General features: G+C 31.7%; 3 protein-coding genes across 3 annotated transcripts; all 3 read right to left on the bottom strand.

Annotated features, from left to right (window-relative positions):
• Positions 1-394: 394 nt before the first annotated feature.
• On the bottom strand, positions 395-8,966 carry LOC110603951. Its single transcript, XM_043952051.1, has 14 exons — positions 8,122-8,966; positions 7,752-7,892; positions 7,540-7,661; positions 7,145-7,355; positions 6,823-7,063; positions 6,612-6,747; positions 6,091-6,534; positions 2,455-3,283; positions 2,121-2,267; positions 1,853-1,965; positions 1,557-1,767; positions 1,235-1,472; positions 979-1,132; positions 395-882 (listed from the first exon to the last, which is right to left on the bottom strand). The coding sequence occupies exons 1-14, from the start codon at positions 8,942-8,944 to the stop codon at positions 550-552; spliced, it is 4,143 nt and encodes a 1,380-aa protein (XP_043807986.1). The 5' UTR covers positions 8,945-8,966; the 3' UTR covers positions 395-549.
• Positions 8,967-12,459: 3,493 nt separating this feature from the next.
• LOC110603873 (cysteine-rich receptor-like protein kinase 10) lies at positions 12,460-15,159 on the bottom strand. Its single transcript, XM_021741857.2, has 7 exons — positions 14,317-15,159; positions 14,083-14,199; positions 13,821-13,993; positions 13,523-13,733; positions 13,180-13,417; positions 12,945-13,095; positions 12,460-12,838 (listed from the first exon to the last, which is right to left on the bottom strand). Exons 1-7 carry the CDS (start codon positions 15,095-15,097, stop codon positions 12,539-12,541), a joined length of 1,971 nt encoding a protein of 656 aa, XP_021597549.1. The 5' UTR covers positions 15,098-15,159; the 3' UTR covers positions 12,460-12,538.
• Positions 15,160-15,422: 263 nt separating this feature from the next.
• On the bottom strand, positions 15,423-18,857 carry LOC110603871 (cysteine-rich receptor-like protein kinase 15). Its single transcript, XM_021741855.2, has 7 exons — positions 17,940-18,857; positions 17,724-17,840; positions 17,401-17,591; positions 17,102-17,312; positions 16,761-16,998; positions 16,522-16,672; positions 15,423-16,287 (listed from the first exon to the last, which is right to left on the bottom strand). Exons 1-7 carry the CDS (start codon positions 18,718-18,720, stop codon positions 15,991-15,993), a joined length of 1,986 nt encoding a protein of 661 aa, XP_021597547.1. The 5' UTR covers positions 18,721-18,857; the 3' UTR covers positions 15,423-15,990.
• Positions 18,858-19,198: the final 341 nt, after the last annotated feature.

The following is a 19,198-nucleotide window of genomic DNA, read 5'->3' as shown; positions in this document are numbered from 1 at the left end:
CCTGGGTGTATTTTCTGAATAGTACGAGTCAAGTTTTCAATATGTTTAAGAAATTCAAAGATTTAGTTGAAAAACAGAGTGACTGTGTCCTTAAAATTTTGAGGTTTGAAGATGGTAAAAAGTATATCTCAAATGAATTTGAGAAATTCTATGAAGACCCTGGTATTCAACATCAATTTCTAATTCCTTATTCACCTCAATAAAATGGAGTTTATGAGAGAGAATAAAATAGATGTCGAGATAGCCAGATGTAGGTTTGAAAGAGAAAGAGCTATCAAAGATGTTTTGGGCTGGAACTATTTACACAGCTGTGTATGTTGAATAGAAAAATCAAATTTAAATATTAATATCGGAAAGTATAACCTGTCGTTTTTTTCTTTCCAAATGCTGGAGATAATTATAAAGTAATCCATTATTCAAGAAATCCAAAGTACAGACCGAGACAGAGCATAGTTTCTGAAAGGTGGTGTGCAGAGTTTTGTCCGGCCTCTAATAATATTCATTCCATATTCCAGTAGTGTTGTCTTCATCTTCAGAAAAACCTCATTTTTATCGAGGATGTACTTCAGTAATTGATGCTTCATCAACAGAACACGACACTGTCTTGCTAGCAGACTGATCGGACTCCAACCCATTCAGGGTGAAGCGCCACCTTGATGCGCCGTGGATAAAAAATGCAGGTTCTTGAGGCACTGGAAGAGTAGCAGAATAGCTCTTGAGCATGAGAACTACTGTTTTCATGGTGGGTCTCTCAGCTGGATCTTTCTGAACACATAACAACCCTATTTGGATGCATGTCAACACTTCATTTCTTGAATATGAATCAACCAAATTTGGATCCAACACTTCCATAGGTGTCCCATTTCTCCAGTGTTTCCAGGCCTGGAAACAGTTCAAGCAATTATGTGAAGCATCAATTATCTAGGTTCTGATAAATTAATATAGGCTACAACAAAAAGAACAAAACTTCATACTTACGTAGCCCACAAGGCCATCAGTACCGCTATCTGTTTGAATGAAAGAATTAATCTTCTTTCCACTTATAATTTCAAGAACTAAGACGCCAAAGCTGTATGCGTCAGACTTGACGGAAAACAGTCCGTGCATTGCATATTCGGGAGGCATATATCCACTGAATCATTAACATAAGCAGAAAAAGTTGGCAAATATCATAATGAACAGAACTTGAATTTTCTCGTCCGGAGGAAAATGAGATCAATGAAGCAGAACTTACAGTGTCCCAGCAATTCTACTTGTATCTGCATGACTTTGATCAACTCCAAAAATTCTAGCCATACCAAAATCTGATATTTTTGGATTCATATCTTTATCTAACAAAATATTGCTAGCTTTCAGGTCACGATGTATAACTCTAGGTCGAGAATCCTCATGAAGATAAAGACACCCCGTAGCAATTCCTTCTATTATTTTGTAACGTCTTCTCCAATCCAATTGTCCTCGCTTTTCAGGATCTATACATCCATGAAATCAAACATTTAAGCATGATCTGCATGTTAGATTCAATGCAAATACAAATAAAGTAAAGAAGATCCGACCGAAAAGAAAGTAGTCAAGGCTTTTGTTGGGAACAAATTCATAGACAAGAATTTTTTCATGTGCTTCCAGACAATATCCCATCAGCTTCACAAGATTTCTATGTTGAAGCTTGGCTAATATTAGAACCTCATTTTTAAATTCTCCTGCACCTTGCACTGAGCTTCTTGATAGTCTCTTCACTGCTATTTCTTGCCCATCAGGAAGCGTGCCCTGGAAATTTACTTACATTAATTGTTAGACCCTTGTGCAAAATTTCTGAAATTTACCATCTTTTAAGTGATTAGTAATTGCCCACCTTGTAAACCTGACCAAATCCGCCTTCTCCTAACTTGTTATCATCAGAGAAGTCCTTTGTAGCAACTGTTAATGTACTCAGATCAAATTGCAAGGAAGAAATCTCTTCTCCACCTAAACAGAAAGCAGAGAGATCTCTTTGAGCTCTGGCAAGTAATTCACATACCACAATTGCATAGGGGAATTTATAGAACAGTAACTCAAAGATCATAAAAGACCATTGAGATTCCATAATTACAAAAATAAATTAGAGAAATTTATACCATTACCTTCCTCTTTATCGTCCTCTATACCGTTGCATTTCTTTCTTGCCAAACAGAATCTCAAGACAGAAAGCACAACAGAGACAAAAATTGCAGCAACAATGGCTACGATTGTAACAGTTGAGATGCCTCTTTTTCCTGTGTAAATCATTTCTTCCTCCAAAAAAAGAGGGAAAAAAGGGAGATGATTGAACTTTTTTCATACATAAATGCCCTTCAATGAAAGGAAATAAATGAAAACATCCAACACAACCATGGTCTGCCCATTGGGGGGCAGGCGGCAGCTTGGAGATGAGCTTTTACCAACGATAAAGGCTTAAACAGTGCAAACCAAGTTTACCTGGTGGGCTGGTTCCTATCTCAGTAGTTCGCCGAGTAGCTGGAGGAAGAACATCCACCGGCGAAAATGGTGGCGCTCCTAGTACAGTAGTATTAAAAAATATGTACATTTCATAACGAACACCGCAACTCGGACACCACATTCTTCCTCCTTTGCTTCGATCACAATACTCCAACAATAGTGAGATAGCTATCTGAAGACACGAGTTACAATCAGACCCAGATAGATCCGGTGTGCATTGCACAAGGTAGTACAGCTTCTGAGACTCCTCAAAATCTACTTCTTTAACAGCAAACTTCTTGGCTTCTGATGGAATACTAGCGGCCTCAGCAGCTGCAACGCTCATGGTGGTATTCAATAGATATCGAAGAAGACCTACGTCAGTGACGTTATTCACATTCCGATTATATATCATAGGTTCTTGCTCCATAGTGGAGAAGAATGAGCTGTTTGAGTAACGCACAAAGCACTGATCGTACCATATCATGGCCTCTTCCTCAACAGGGCAACGTCGGGCTAGGTCCACCTGGGTAGCGAAAGAGACACAATCTTGGCAAACATCAGGGCTATAATCGCCGCGACAGAGAAATGAGCCATAAACATCGTCAGGATTCTGGCCGGCGGATGTGTAGTGAAACCCAAGTGGGCGGGATGCGTTGGTGGAAAGAAAAGAGAAGAGGACATATAAATTGGCTTGGTAGGTGCTGTTTGTAGAGAAAATGGTTGTGTTTGAGCAAAAATGGTGAATATACTTGGGCTGTGCTTTTGCAGTAACGGCAAGGCTAAGCAACAAGGACAAGCTTATGGATAATTTAAAAGGATTCATTTGGGGGAATCAAATTCGTTTGTTCTACTAGGGAAAGGATCAATTCATCACTACTTTCTGTTGTTCTTTTTCCTGGAAATTGGAGTTTAATTAGTTAAGTTTGGTGTTGAAATTTATAAGATGCTACGCGGAAAAGGAGAGTGATACTTGGAAATAAATGGCTTTTGCATGGGATACGACTCCTCAAAGCAACCAAATCTTAGTCAAAGTCTTCACAAGAAGATCTCAGCCTAATTGATAAGACTTCAAATAGGTAGATTTAGAGGTATAAATCTATCTTGCAAGTTTTAACAATATTTTAGCAAATTGGAGCTTTCCTCCCTAATACCGTTAATAAATATTAATTTTTTTTTATTTCTTTTAATTATAATTAAGAGTAATAAATTAAATCTGAAAAAAAAATTACAGTATACTTCTTAAAGTTTCATTTAACTATTAAAATAGTCTTTAAAATACATATTTTTATTTCAACAATATCTTTTTTTGTTAATCTATTATTTATTTTTCATTCTCATTTTTATACATATATTATAATTTAATAAAAATTTAAAATATAAAAAAATTAAAATATAAAATATATAATACTTTATTTTATTTAATAATTGATATAAAATATAATTTTTTATTATATCAGCTAATAAATTAATATATATTACAAATTTATTTATTATATAAATAAATAAAATAAAAATATTAAATATATCAAATATCTTGTAAAAGGCGTGGTTAATATATCTAATTTTTTATAAAAATTATAAAGTTATTATTTCACATACTAAAATATATAATATTTCATTTTATTTAATATTTTTTTTCAAAATTTTTATCTACTTTATTTTTTCACATATATTAAGAAATATAATTTTTTTTATGAGCTTTCCGATTATACCCATCTTAAATACATTAAATTTTATTAAATATTAAGAAATATTTTGAGAGATTTTTTAAATTTAAGACAAAATTAAATAGAATTATAACAATCAATTTATATGTTACTATAATTTACAAAAGAAAACGAACAATAATTTTGAGACTCACTATGTTAAAAATATATACATAATTTATAATAGTGAATATAAACCATAAAATACTTTAATATATAATATTTATATGTGATATTTTATATAACGAAAAGATTATTTGTAATAAATATTTATTTAATATTACATACGATAAATATAAAATTTAAATTAAAAATTTATATTCTTTCAAAAAATAATAAACACTTATATTTTTTACAAACTAATCTCTCATGTTTATTAAATTTAATATCTTATATTTTCACAATAAATTAATAAAATAAAATAAAATCAAGATTCTTACCACATAAAAATTCTTTATTGTCTAACTTTTTCCTCTGAATGACTTATTTTTTTATTTAATCAGCACAAAATAAATTGATAGATATTCTTTTATTTAATTTTTATTTTTTTCACATATAAAATATTAAAATTTAATAAATAAAAAGATTAATTTATAAATATAAGGATTTAGTAGTAATTATAATATTTAGAGACTAATTTTTTAATTTAAAGTTTTAATTAAGAGATTATTTTATTAATTAAAAAAAAATTTAAAATTAAATTTAAAAATATAGAGTAAAATGTAGTTTTTATTAAATATTAAAGAGTAAATTATAATTTATTAATAATATTCAACAGTATTAGAGCAAAATTTTCATTTTGCTAACGCCATAAAAGTATATTAGCCTTTTATTATGGATTAAAGTATAGAATTATATATATAAATACATAAAGGCAAAATTATTATTTAGTCTCGTTTATTTTTTTATTTTAAAAAATATATTAAAATATTTTTATTATTTTAAAAAGTTCATGAATTAATTTTTTTGTTAATTTTACGGTTAAGTATTTTACTATTTATTTTCTATAGTTTTAAAAAATTTATTAGTTGATCTTTTATATTTTTAAAAAATTTATTAATTAATTATTTTATCTCAGAAATATTTTAAATTTTTTTATAATATTTAATAATTAAAACAAACAAAAATACTAATTAATATACTTTTTAAAATATTAAAAATATATTTAATGTATTAAATAATAATTTTTTATATATAAATTACAAAATATTCTTTTTATCTTATAATTTTTATCTAATTTTTTATCTGTCTTAAAATTATTATTTTTTTATACTATAATAATATATAAATTAAATATTATAATTAAATTTTATTTTATTTTATTTTTAAAATATTTTTTAATATTTAATAAAATTTAGTGTATTTAAAATTGATATAATTAAAAAGCTAATAAAAAATATGTAATAATTTTTTATAATTATCTCTTTCATTAATGTGATTTAGGGGTTGACGTGGTCAATGTGCGGGGTCCATTTAGCATTAATAGATAAGGAAGGATATCCACCTTCACTGCATTTAATTAATGAGATGTTAATTGGAGAGGAGGGCTACGTCATAAGTGGGCTCAGGAGATGACTTCTCAAATCCCCAAATCTTACTCAACCCTTCACAATTGAGGATCTTATCTCACTCCAATAAAAAGATAAACTATTGAATATTTTCGACCACCCAAATTTCTTACCCATAAAAATATGAATTATTTTCACCTTTCATAATTTAAAGAAGAAAAAAAAATAAATTCTTTTCATAATTTTTGAGTTATTAAGTGCTGTTTGCAGTGAAAGTAGTTGTGTTTGGGCAAAAATGATAGAGATAAGTGAGCTGAGCTATGGTGATTATGGCAATCCAAGCTAGAAAAGTAAATATATATATATCTAGATAGCTTAAATTACTAAATAATTTATAAAATTATAAAATATTATTTTCATATAAAATTTGACCACATATTTTGAAGTGAATCACATACTCTAAAGTGAAAAAACAACCAACCACGAAATACATTTTTGTATTTTTCCATTTCTTTTTCTAGTTCATGCTGCCTATCATGATACACTTCTATAATTGATGCTTCGTCGTCAGACAAGGGTGTCAAAACACTCGTAGGTTGATCTAATTGCAATTTTCTTCTCAATGTTGGCTGCTTGCTTCTGCCATCAGCGAGGACTCCTGGCTGTTGAGGCAATGGTTGAGTAACAGAGTGACTGCTAAGCATAAGAACAATTTTCGCCATTGTCGGTCTCTCAGCTGGATCTTTTTGGACACATAGTAAGCCAATATGGATACATCTAGTTACTTCATTTCTTGAATAATAATCTCTCACCGTTGGATCCAACACTTCCTCTGCCATCCCATCTCTCCATTGTTTCCAAATCTGCAATCATTTTACAGTGAGTCACATTTCTTTAACAAAACACCAGCCACAAGATCAAGATATGTTTTTGAACTCACATAGGTCAAGAGGTCTCCTGGAAATGAACTATTCTTCTTTCCGGTTATCATCTCAAGAATTAAGACACCGAAACTATATACATCGGACTTCGTCGAGAATTGTCCGAGCATTGCATATTCTGGAGACATATATCCACTGCAGTTAAAAATACAAAGCATTTAGAGTTGAGTGTACTTATATGGAGAAGGTTAAGAACATTTCATGACTTACTATGTCCCAACGATTCTGTTTGTCTTTGCTTGATCAGTTTGATCAACTCCAAAAATCCTCGCCTGCCCAAAATCTGATATTTTTGGATTCATATTTTTATCTAATAAAATATTACTAGCTTTTAAATCTCGATGAACGACTTTAAATCTAGATTCTTCATGAAGATAAAGAATCCCTCGAGCAATCCCTTCTATGATTTTGAAGCGTTGTGACCAATCTAGTTGTGCTTGTTTTTCTCTGCCTGCAAGTCCAAAATATACATTCAAGTTAAATATAATACTTAAATGTATCACTCAAATAGAGACATTGAATTGGTTCAGACCATATAGGAAGTAGTCGAGGCTCTTGTTGGGAACAAATTCATAGATGAGTATCTTTTCTTCTTCATCCAAGCAAAATCCCAATAGCCTGACTAGGTTTCTATGTTGAAGCTTGGCTACCAATACAACCTCATTCTTAAATTCTTCCATTCCTTGTCTAGAGTTTCTTGATAACCGCTTCACAGCTACTTCTTGTCCATTCGGAAGTGTACCCTGAAGTGTTATTAAAAGTTGAGACTTGAGTATTTGTGACATGTAGCAAAATGTTTTGAATGCAGAAATGTCACCCTAAAAAAGTTAGATATTATAATGAGAGCCCACGGCTATTTAAATTTCATATAGTTCATGTCAATCCGATTTAGGGAAGAATTGTTTTAAAAATGAAATATTTTCTCACCTTGTAAACCTCACCAAATCCACCTGCACCTAACTTGTTATCCTCACTGAACAAATTAGTGGCAGCTTCTATGTTAGCCAAGTCATATTTCAAGGATTCTTCAGTCATAATTTCATTTCCATCTACACAACCCAAACAGCAAATGAATTAGTTCTTAAAAGACTGTTAAAAGATTTGGTGATTCTTCCAAAGTAATAAAAAAATATACCTACCATTTCCTTCTTCTATTCTAGATTTCTTCTTCTTTCTTGCCCTTCGGCTTAGGAAACAGCAACCTAGTATGAAAAGTAAAACTGAAACAGCAATTGGAGCAACAATAGCGATGATTATTGCCGATGGGTTATTGCTCCTATCTGCATCACCAAGATGTAAACTTTACATTTTTTTTTAATGCTCAAATTCTATCCCACTAACTTAAATTCAATCTTAAGTTGAAAAGGAGCTATCTTTGACGCTAAGAAAATCTCTCACAGTGATCACTTTTGAATATTTTTCAATTGTGGTGCAGGCTCTTGTAGGTCCAAAACTAAAAGCACTGCAATTTAATAACAACAGAAAATTGCGAGATTGCTATAACTTTACCTTTAGGTCCTGTTAGAGAAGGTGGTGGCGGAGAAAGAAACGGAGGTGAAGGAGGCGAAGCTGCTATCTCCGTCTCCATCAAGTTATAAAACGGGTATAAATCATATCTAATGCTACAGCTAGGAGTTAGAACCTGTGCTCCCTTCTTTCCACTGCAACAATCAGGTAGATATCCAATGACTTGCCTTAAACATCTATTGCAGTCAGCTTCAGACAGGTCTGGTGTGCATTGTACGAGGCTGTAAAGTGTATGAAAGCTCGTGAAATTAGCAACTTCTGTCCCAAACTTTTTAGCACCTGATCGAGCATTCGCTGCTTTAGCAATGGCATTATTCACGGTTTCCGCTACTAGCTTATTGAAAAGATCTTGTTGGGTTGTATTCTGCGTGTTATATATTGCTAACATCGGATTTCGCTCGACTAAGGAGAAGATGGACCGATCGGAGTAACGTAGAAAGCATTCATCGTACCAAATCATGGCTGCTTTTTTTTCAGGACATCGCTGAACGATGTCTTGGGTAGCAAAGGTGACGCATTCTTGGCAGAGTTGAGAACTCAAGTCCCCTCGGCAAAGAAAAAGGCCATAAACTGTGTCTGGGTTCTCGCCGGCGGTGGTGTTGTAGAATCCATTTTTGGTAGTGGAGTTGGAGAGAGTTGTGAGTAGGAGATTGAGATTGGAACGGTATGTGGTGTTTGAAGTGAAAGTTGTCGTGTTAGGACAGGAACGAGAAACATAAGTAGGATCTGCTGCTATGATCTCGAAGCTAAGAGGGAAGAGAAACATGAAGACGAGATATAATATGAAAGAACCCATTTCTACCATGAAAATTTTCTGGTCTACTTTTGATTATGGATCAGCGTATTTATTACGAGTTGCAGGAGGAGGCTGGTGATACAGTTGGTAAAATATTTATGAAGTCCTTTGGATATGTTAAAATTAATGATAAACATATTAATTAAGCTCTTATGTTTATATAAAAAATTAATTGTAATTTAATTTTTAAAATAATTTAACCTAACGGTAAATAGATTTAAGTAAATTTGAAAGATATTATATTTTGTATTAAATGATAAAGTTAAAGAGCTAAACTATATATTTAGTCTAAAATTAATTATTTAATTTTAAATATTAAAATACATTAATTTACTTTTTACATTTATTTTTTTTTTTTTTTTTGAAAATTGGAGATGCATCAGTTTTTTTGTTTTTTGAAAGAGACGCACCAATTGAATTAGTGATTGAAGGTCAAAAAAGCACGCGAACCTTATGTTTCTCATGACAGATGAAATCAAAGAGTTGAGTCAAACGGATTTTGGGAGGAAAGAGGCTCCACATGGATGAAAACACGTGTTTATATTTTAAATTTGAAAGATTTATAATTTAGTCCGAATATTACCATTATTAATAAATCAGTCTCTATATTTTTAAAAATCTATTAAAACATCCTTATTTTTTCTCCCTATCAACAAAATAGTCCTTCCATCTATTTTTACCGTTAAAAATATAGTAAAAAACTAAATTACTTCCATTATTTTCCTCCTCCTTCTCTTCCTCCTCCTCCTCCTCCTTCCTTTTTTTCTTCATCAATTCTTCCTCCTTCTTCTACTTCTTCTGCTTTTGCTTCTCCTTCTGCTTCTGCTTCTCCTTCTTCTTCTTCTTCTTCTTCTTCTCCTCCTCCTCCTCCTCCTCCTCCTTCTTCTTCTTCTTCTTCTTCTTCTTTTGCTTCTTTTTCTTCTTTTTCTTCTTTCTCTTCTTCTTCTTCTCCTTCTTCTCCTTCTTTTTCTTCTTTTTTTTCTTCTTTTTCTTCTTTCTCTTCTTCTTCTTCTCCTTCTTCTCCTTCTTCTTCTTCTTCTTCTTTTTCTTCTTTTTCTTCTTCTTTTTCTCTTTCTCCTTTTTCTCCTTCTAATTCTTCTTCTTCTTCTTCTTCTTCTTCTTCTTTTTCGAAGGAAGAGGAGAAAGAAAAGAAAAGATAGGGACTATTTCGTTAACAAAAAATAACGATAAGGACATTTTAATAGATATGAGAACAGATAGTGACTATTTTATTGATAAACAGAAACGATAAGAACGTTTTAATAGATTTCTAAAAATATAATGAGGGGCAATTTCATTAACGGAAAGAAATAATGAGGAAGGACTATTTCGTTGATGGAAAGAAACGATAAGGATATTTTAATAGATATGAGAAAAGATAAGAACTATTTTATTGACGAAAAAAAATGATAAGAACGTTTTAATAGATATGAAAAAAGATAAAAATGTTTTAATAGATTTTTGAAAATGTAAGGACTAACTCGTTAATAATAATAATATCTAAGGACTAAATAAAGAATTTTATTTGAGGGTAAAATTAGATTTTAAAAATTTTCTAATCCTTTATCTAATTTTAATGGAAAAAAGACGTTTATATAATTTTAACGGAAAAAATGACGGAATGATTATTTTGTTGACGGAAAAAAAATATAAGAATATTTTAATAAGTTTCTAAAAATACATGAACTGACTTGTTAATAATGGTAATACTCAGGAAATAAATTATAAATCTCCCTTTGAATTTATATAACAATTTTTATTAATAGTAAATTTAATAATAATTAACATAATTTTATATAATTTATAAACAAACTATGAAATATAGATAATCCACTTTTTAATAACAATAATATATAAAAACTCATGAATAAATAGAATTGAGATAAATTTAATTCGTTTTTTCCGTGACACACTGAATTTTTATAAAAAAAGAAATTATAAAAAGATATCCATGAATTTGTGATATTTTATAATTTTAAGTTGTAAACTGGTGTTTTTTTCTGATGAAGCAAGATTCAGCGTTTAAATATCAAGATAAAATTTTGATTCAATGAATTGATCATCAATTTATAATTGGTTTAAAAAGATTTTTTTATATTTAATTTTAAAAAAATATAAAATATAAGAGAATGATTGTCTTTAATAAAAAAATTTTTACTTGAAATTAAATTTTAAATTCTTTTAATGGTGTTAAAAGAAATAAAATAAAGAAAGAAAAATAAAACGGAAAAGAGAAGAGAAGAGTAAGCTTCCAAAAGAGGTGGATGGAATTTAGAATTTCTGTCTATACGTCGGAGAGAGAGAGAAAGAGTGTTTCCCCTTGGAGAAGAAGATTTTTTTATTATTATTAGTTCAATTGACGCCCTGATACGTGTCTCCATAACATTGAAAGACTTTTAACATATTTTTGCTTTTTTAAGTTTTTTTTTTTAATTTTGCTATTTTGATTGGTGAATTTTGATTTAATATTTAATTTATAATATGGTAATTAATAATTTTTAAAATATAACATAATTTAGTAACCTAACCTAATATTGATAAAACAATATAATTTAATTTAATTTTAATAAATTTAACTTTTAAAAGTGTAAATTATTTGAATTCAAATAAAAATGAAGATTTGATCGGTTTAATTGAAATCGAATTAAATTAAATTAAAAATTAAATTTTTATATTTATAAAAATTGAAACGAGTTGATTTTGAGTAGAAATTAATTTAAATCGAATCGGTCTGATTCAATTAATTTGATCGATTGAGTTTTTAATAAATTTTTATTTTTTATATTTTATTTTTAATATTTTAAAATTAAATTAAAATATTTTAATGTTGAGTATAATCTAATTTTCGTATATTATAAAAATAATATATTATTATTTATTAATCAGATTAGTCTGATTTTATTGACTCTTTTTCTAAAATTAAAAAAATAATAAAAATTTAAATTAAAATTTTAAATTAATTATGTTTGATTAATTTTTTTAATTTGAATTGAATACGCCTCATATTTTATTTTTTTTATAAAATTTTAAGTTTTCTTATTTATGTTTCTGTATTTTAATTAGCCAATTTAATTATAATTTTTAATTGATAATTTTTAAGACGTAATCTAATCTATTAATCTAATCTTATTAAATCTAACATAATTTAATTTAATTCTGCTCAACTAAACTTTCAAAATTTTAAATTATTTAAATGATTTATATTTATCTTTATATATATACATATATAAGTTGAAACAAAGAGAAAATTTCAAACCATTTTTTTTTCAATATTATATTTTTTATTGTAAATTTACTTTCATCTTTTTTATAATTACATTTTACAATTTTCATCTCTTACTTTTTTTTCTTTTTTAAGGTTTGATGGAGATATGATTTTATATAATTTTATAAAAATGTGTATATAAATTTAAAATCTCTCATATCTAATCGGATACATTTATCATCCTACTAAAGCTGAGTGATACAAAAATGTGTATTATCGTGAGAATTAAACTAATTATAAAAATAAACCCACCATTATCTGAATATTAAATAAGTGACTTGTTCAATTATTTTTGAGTTCATGTTCAACTATCTCTAGGCAAACAGAGACAATCATATTCACCTGGGATGGAGAACAGAGATTGTAATAAGATTCAGAGATGGATCAGCTGTGGAAGATTTATCAATTGGAACTATTCTTCCAACAGAAAATGCAGGTTGTTTGGGCTGAGGAAGGGCAATTGTTTCATCTCCCAATAGGACAACAACAGATGACATGGTGGGTCTGTCTGATGGATCTTCTTGCACACATAATAACCCAACATGTATGCACTTCACAACTTGTTCTGTTGAGCATGTCTCCATCAACAGTGGATCTACAAATTCCAGTTCTTTTCCTTCATTCCATAAATGCCATGCCTGTCGATTTTAACATCCACAGAAAGTCAGAAATCTGAAAAAGGGAGAAAAAAACAAAGAATTTGTGAAGGAAAAGAGACGATAAATTAACTGTATTATTACACACATAAGCTAAGAGTGTCTCTGCATGTTCTGTAAAGTAAAAGCCACTACTCCTTTTCCCACTTATGATCTCCAGAACTATAACACCAAAACTGAAAACATCAGATTTCACTGAGAACTGTCCTGCCATTGCATACTCTGGAGCCATGTAACCACTGCAAGTGAATATAAGCAATGAGTCTATAGATTTTAGGGCAAAAATCATCGCCATCACCCTGCGAGAAACAAAGTGAACTCACTATGTTCCTATAACTCTTTTAGTGTCGGCTGCGTTCTGGGTTTCGCTCAAAATCCTTGCCATGCCGAAATCTGAAATCTTGACAACCATTTCATGATCCAACAGTACATTGCTAGGCTTTAAATCCCTGTGAATGATTTTGAGCCTGGAATCCTCGTGAAGATATACAAGTCCTCTGCCAATTCCACAGATTATGTTGTAACGTGTTTTCCAGTCGAGCTGTGCTTGTCCTTCCGAGTCTGAAGTTGGAAATTTTACAAAGTTAAACATATTCTTTCATTCTACTAAAACTAAATATTCATAAACTCTTTAAACTATTTGACGAAAACAGAGTAGGAACACACTAAATATAAACATGTCAAGGCTTCTATTGGGCATGAACTCGTATATGAGAAGTTTCTCGTCTCCCTTGATGCCACATCCCAAGAGCCTGACAAGATTTTTGTGTTGAAGTTTTGAAATTAGTATGATTTCGTTCTTGAATTCCTCCAGGCCTTGCCATGTCTTCCTTGATAGCCTTTTAGCTGCTATTTCCTTCCCATCTGGTAAAATTCCCTGAAAAACAATATATGCTTTTAGGATACAGATTTTATGATTTTAAACATTATTTAAAGCATGCTAAATCGAAATAAGTGGAGTCACCTTGTAGACACTACCGAACCCACCCTGTCCAAGTTTGTTCGAATCAGAGAAGTTGTCTGTAGCTGTTATTATAGTGTCCAAATCCATGAAAGGCAGTTCTTCACAACTCACCAATTCACCTTTTTGGGTCGTTGTCAACTCCTGTACTAAAGCGAGATGCGCTCTCTCCTCGTCTGCAAGGGGGAAAAAAAAAAAAGAGCAGAGTCTCATTTCTTTGTATTTTTGAAGTTAGAATGACCCACTCACTCACTTAAAAGATTACCTTGTTCTCTTCCCTTTTTTCTCCACAAAAAGATAAGGCAAGACCCAATAATAATTGCAAGAATCATTGTCGGAATACAAGCAACAAGTAAATACATCCAAATCTTCCTTTTGTCCCCTGTTTCAAAAAACAGAGCATTGCCTTAGCCTTTTAAGTCTCATTCCATATGACACCTTAAATATTATGAAGACAATATCATATTCATACATGAAATGACACAATTCAAGTACTAACCTTGTGAAGTTGGGTTTGGTAATAAATTACTTGACGACGCATTATAAAAGGTGTACATCTCGAATCTCATGTCACAGTTCCTGCTAAGAATGATTCCTCCTTGCTTGCCAAAACAGCAGGCATCAAGATCCCCCGAAGCAGAATCCAAACAAATCTTACAATCTCCTGTTGATATGTCCCTAGTGCACTGTACAAGTCCATATATTGTTTGTTTCGCGGAGAACTTGACTTCCCCTGTTGCGAACATCCTCCTGGAAGGATTGAAGGCAGCCTCAGTTGACAGGTTACTCAGTAAGTACTTTAAAATCTGGTTGAACTGATCAGGATTCGATATACTTTTCTCCTGAGCATCCCAGTCTGGATATTTTCCAGTATAAACTTGCATGGAGAAAAAAGATTGAAATGAGTATCGGACTTGGCATAAATCACGCCATATGATTGCATCTTTACTCTTGCAGTTTTTCAAGATTTCTTGGCTTGCCTTTACTATGCAACTCTCACAAACTGCAGCGTTTACGTCACCTCTACAAAGTGCTTGGCCATAGATTTTATCATTTGGTGTTTCACCAATAGAGGTATTGTAGAATCCTGATAATGAAGTGTTGGAAGGTAAAGCCTGAAGCAGAAGCTTGAGGTTTTCTTCAAATGGGGTGTTGAGAGTGTAGTTGCTTGTATCATTGCTGCAGTAAGTGTAGAGAGATTCGGCTGCTGCAGTTGGGTTAAAGAGAATTAGAAACGGTATGATCAAGAGAAACTTAGCTAATGCTGTATCTTTGCTCATCTTCTTTATCAATTAGACAAAAATTTGCACAAAAATTGGATCAAGATGAATTGCAAAATAAGTAGAGATCACTCATAAACAAGCAGGAAAAATCCATAGAAAATGTTTGAAGGATGACTAAGACTATTGAATAGTCATATTAACCAGAAAGGAATATTTTTTTCCATTTCATTTTATAAATTAACATAGTGTACACATAATTGAAACTTCCTAGGAGATGTTCCTGTGAACTTTAGATCTATAAAATCCTGTCGTTATCAAATTCGTATGTGTTGATTTTTTGGCAGGCAAGGAAATAAAGAGAGTTGATTGAGACTTAATTGCACGTAAATTTCATTGATGGCACCAAATATAACTGAAAAATCTAAATAAAATACTCATCTACTTGTTGTTTAATTGATGCAGGCCATCCACAGGACCACAGCATTTATTGGATGACTAAGTTAAAATTCTCAACTCATTGGTGGACAAAGCTTTCGTGTCTGAGTTACATAATAACAAATTATTCTTCAAAGGGATTAGTTATCAAACTGAATGGCATTGGATATTGTTAAAACAAAGATGTGACATAGGTAGCTGACATGAGGATTCACCTGCCAATTTGAATACCAAAGTTATTTGTTTTTTCCTTGTGGAGTTAGTCAATTGGAATACTTAGTTTTCCAGTTTGAAGTTTGAAAGGTTCGTGCCCAAATAACTAATATTCTGCAAGTTCGGCATCCTGTCGAATTGATCTAGTTTTCTCAGTAAACACTTCTTGCAGCTGCTTTGATTTCGAAGTCTCTGTATTACTTGATTCGTAGGTTTTCTTTAAATTCTTTGAAAGGAAAAACATTAGAGTATAATTGATTCACTGTCCTGTTACACCAACAAATCATTAATCTCATCAATGTTCATCTTGGGAAGATAACAGAATTTATCTGATCCATTGAAGGATCAGCTATCAGAGGCTTATCAACTTGAACGATTCTACCTAAAGAAAATGCTGGTGGTTTTGGCTCAGGAGGATCAACTGATTTAAATCCCAACAGTACAAGTACAAATGACATGGTGGGTCTGTCTTCTGGATCTTCTTGTATGCATAAAAGTCCAATATGTAAGCATCTTACAACTTCTTCTGTCGGACTTGTTTCCAACAACATAGGATCTATAAATTCCTGTCCTTTTCCTCCACTCCATAGCTGCCATGCCTGCAAAATTTACAATGGATTAGCATGTGCAAGACACGATTTATTTTGCAAGAGAAGAATTCAAATGAATTTTTATAAGGTTTCTACTTTTTAAAATGAAAGTTTAAATTAAAAAGAATTGAATTATTTCATTCCAAATAAAAGAATTGTTAGAAAAGAAAAGAATTGAATTGAATTCTAGCAAAATTTTTTATTCCAAACAGATGGTTCCATGGAGGGGAGACATGTACGTACGTAGGCTAAGAGTGTTGGGGCAAGCTCTGTATGGTAAAAGCCACTGTTCTTCTTTCCACTTAAAATCTCTAGCAATATAACTCCGAAACTGAAAACATCAGATTTTACAGAGAATAGTCCCTCCATTGCATACTCTGGAGACATGTATCCACTGTTTTGAATATGAGCATTAGCTTTATCAGAAATTTTAGTAATAACAAGCAAGAGCAGATGAAATGGAAAAAAGAAAGTATACATACTATGTTCCTGCAACTCTTCTGGTCTTTTCTGTATTCTGGTTTTCGTCAAAGATTCTCGCCATGCCAAAATCTGAAATCTTGGCAGCCATTTCATGGTCCAATAATACATTGCTAGGCTTCAGGTCCCTGTGAATGATTTTAAGCCTGGAATCTTCATGGAGATAAAGAAGTCCTCTTGCAATTCCTCCAATAATGTTGAAACATGTCTTCCAATCAAGTTGTTTGCGTCTTTCAGAATCTGATATTTGAGCATTCTTTCGAATATGTAATGTGCATTAATATGAACTAAAATATGCACAAATGTTGTATCTTTATATTCCATAAAGAAAGAAGGAACTGACCAAAAATAATGAAATCAAGACTCTTGTTGGGCATGAACTCATAAATGAGCACTTTCTCCTCTTCTTCAATGCCACATCCAACTAGCCTGACAAGGTTTCTGTGTTGAAGTTTTGCAATTAATATGACTTCATTCTTAAACTCCTCAAACCCTTGCCATGATTTCTTTGACAACCTTTTAACAGCTATTTCCTTCCCATCAGGCAACACACCCTGAAAAATTTACACTCAACACTAAAATTTACATCCATGGAAACCAATTCTGAAGCTAAATTATTACACTGAAACCAATTTGTTTTACCTTGTAGACAGTGCCAAACCCACCTTGCCCAAGTTTATTTGCATTTGCAAAGTTGTTTGCAGCTGCCCTTATAATTGATAGATCCAAGAAAGGTAGTTCTTCAGAACTCATCAACTCACATGCTTGTGTCATGGAGATCCCTTTAGGACTTGCCAGTTCCTGTAATAATGCAAGCTGGCTTTTTTTCTCATCTTCAAAAAAGAAGAAGAGTAAAAGAAACAACCTTGAGTTCTAGTTCTGTAATTCAACAAAATTTCCAACTTTCTATGGGAATCAGAACCATAAGGGGCAAAGGATGTACCAAAGGATGATTTTTTTTTTACCTTCTTCTTGTCCTCCTTTAAGATTCTGATACACAATGCAAGAGACAATGAGAACTGTGAGTACAAGTGTCGGTATACTCACAACAAGAGCAATCACCCACGGTTTCCATTTATCCCCTGTTTTGCAAAGCAGAGAATTTTGGTTTACACTCTTAAAAGAAAACAGGGGACTGCAATTTCTCGACAGATTATCTAGAAAAATTTATGTTCTCGTACCTTTTGAAGTGGGATATTTCAATAAATTTCCAGAAGAATTGTAAAAGCTATACAGCTCAAATCTCACGTTGCAATTTCTACTGACAATGATTCCACCTTGACTCGCATAGCAACACCCACGAAGATCACCAAGAGCTTGATTCAAACAACTATGGCAATCAGCTTCTTTAATGTCTCTAGTACACTGTACAAGACCATGAATTATTTTTTCCTGAGAAAATTTCACTTCCCCAGTTGCAAACATTCTCTTTGATGAATTATACGCAGCCTCACTTGTGATATTTCTCATTAGATACGTCAAAATCTTATTAAAATGATCTGGGTTGGATATATTTTTCCCTTGAGTTTCCCATTCGACGTACTTTCCAGTGTAAACTTGCATGGAGAAAAACGATTGGATAGAGTATCGGACTTGGCAAGATTCATACCAGATAATTGCATTTACGCTCTTGCAAGTCTCCAGAAGTCGTCGGGCAGCGGTGTCGATGCAAGATTGGCAAGTTTTGGCGTCGGTATCTCCTCTGCAAAGTGCCTGGCCATGGACTCTGTCAGGATTATTTCCCATAGAAGTGTTGTAGAAACCCGTTAATGGAGTTCTGGAAGTCAAGTTCTGAAGAATCACCCTGAGGTTGTTTTCAAATGGGGTGTTGAGAGAATAGTTTTTTGTTGATGGGCCATTTGGACAATCTGTGTAGATAGGATCTGCAGCAGTGCTGAGTTTAGATTGAATCAAAAGTAGTATGATGAAAAAAAGCAGAGCTGCAAGTGCATCTTTGTCCATTTTCTCATCGTCGGAGTTCGTTGGATCACTAATTTAAGCCATAAGGGTGTGGATGAAACTTGCAGCAAGAACAGTCAAAATTTGCTGCAGTTTCTTTCATTTTCTATCGAATGTCAAACTGAAAAGTATTCTATCTTAATTTTCTGCTTGATAAATGTGTTACATTAAAAATAATATAAATTTATTTTTCAATAATCTTTAATTAATCAGCTTAGAATAGTATTTTTTTTCTCAACAACTTGAATACTTATCTGCCATGCTCTCCCGGAAATTACTAAACAAAGAGTTCCAGGAAGCTGTTCCCTATTATTTTATAATGATTTTTTTTTTTTATTAGTTATTACGTAATTTCATAATTTGAAGTACTAAAAAAATTATTATTCTATACAAATTGTCCCTTTTCGTACAATCACTTGATTTTTTTTTTTTAATTATCCATTTCAGCCATGGATTACTGACTTTTAATACAAATCCAGGA

This window comes from Manihot esculenta, chromosome 16 (assembly GCF_001659605.2).
Source record: "Manihot esculenta cultivar AM560-2 chromosome 16, M.esculenta_v8, whole genome shotgun sequence".
Lineage (NCBI taxonomy): Eukaryota > Viridiplantae > Streptophyta > Magnoliopsida > Malpighiales > Euphorbiaceae > Manihot > Manihot esculenta.
Note: the sequence above shows the minus strand (reverse complement) of the source record. Positions and strands in the feature narration are given on the sequence as shown.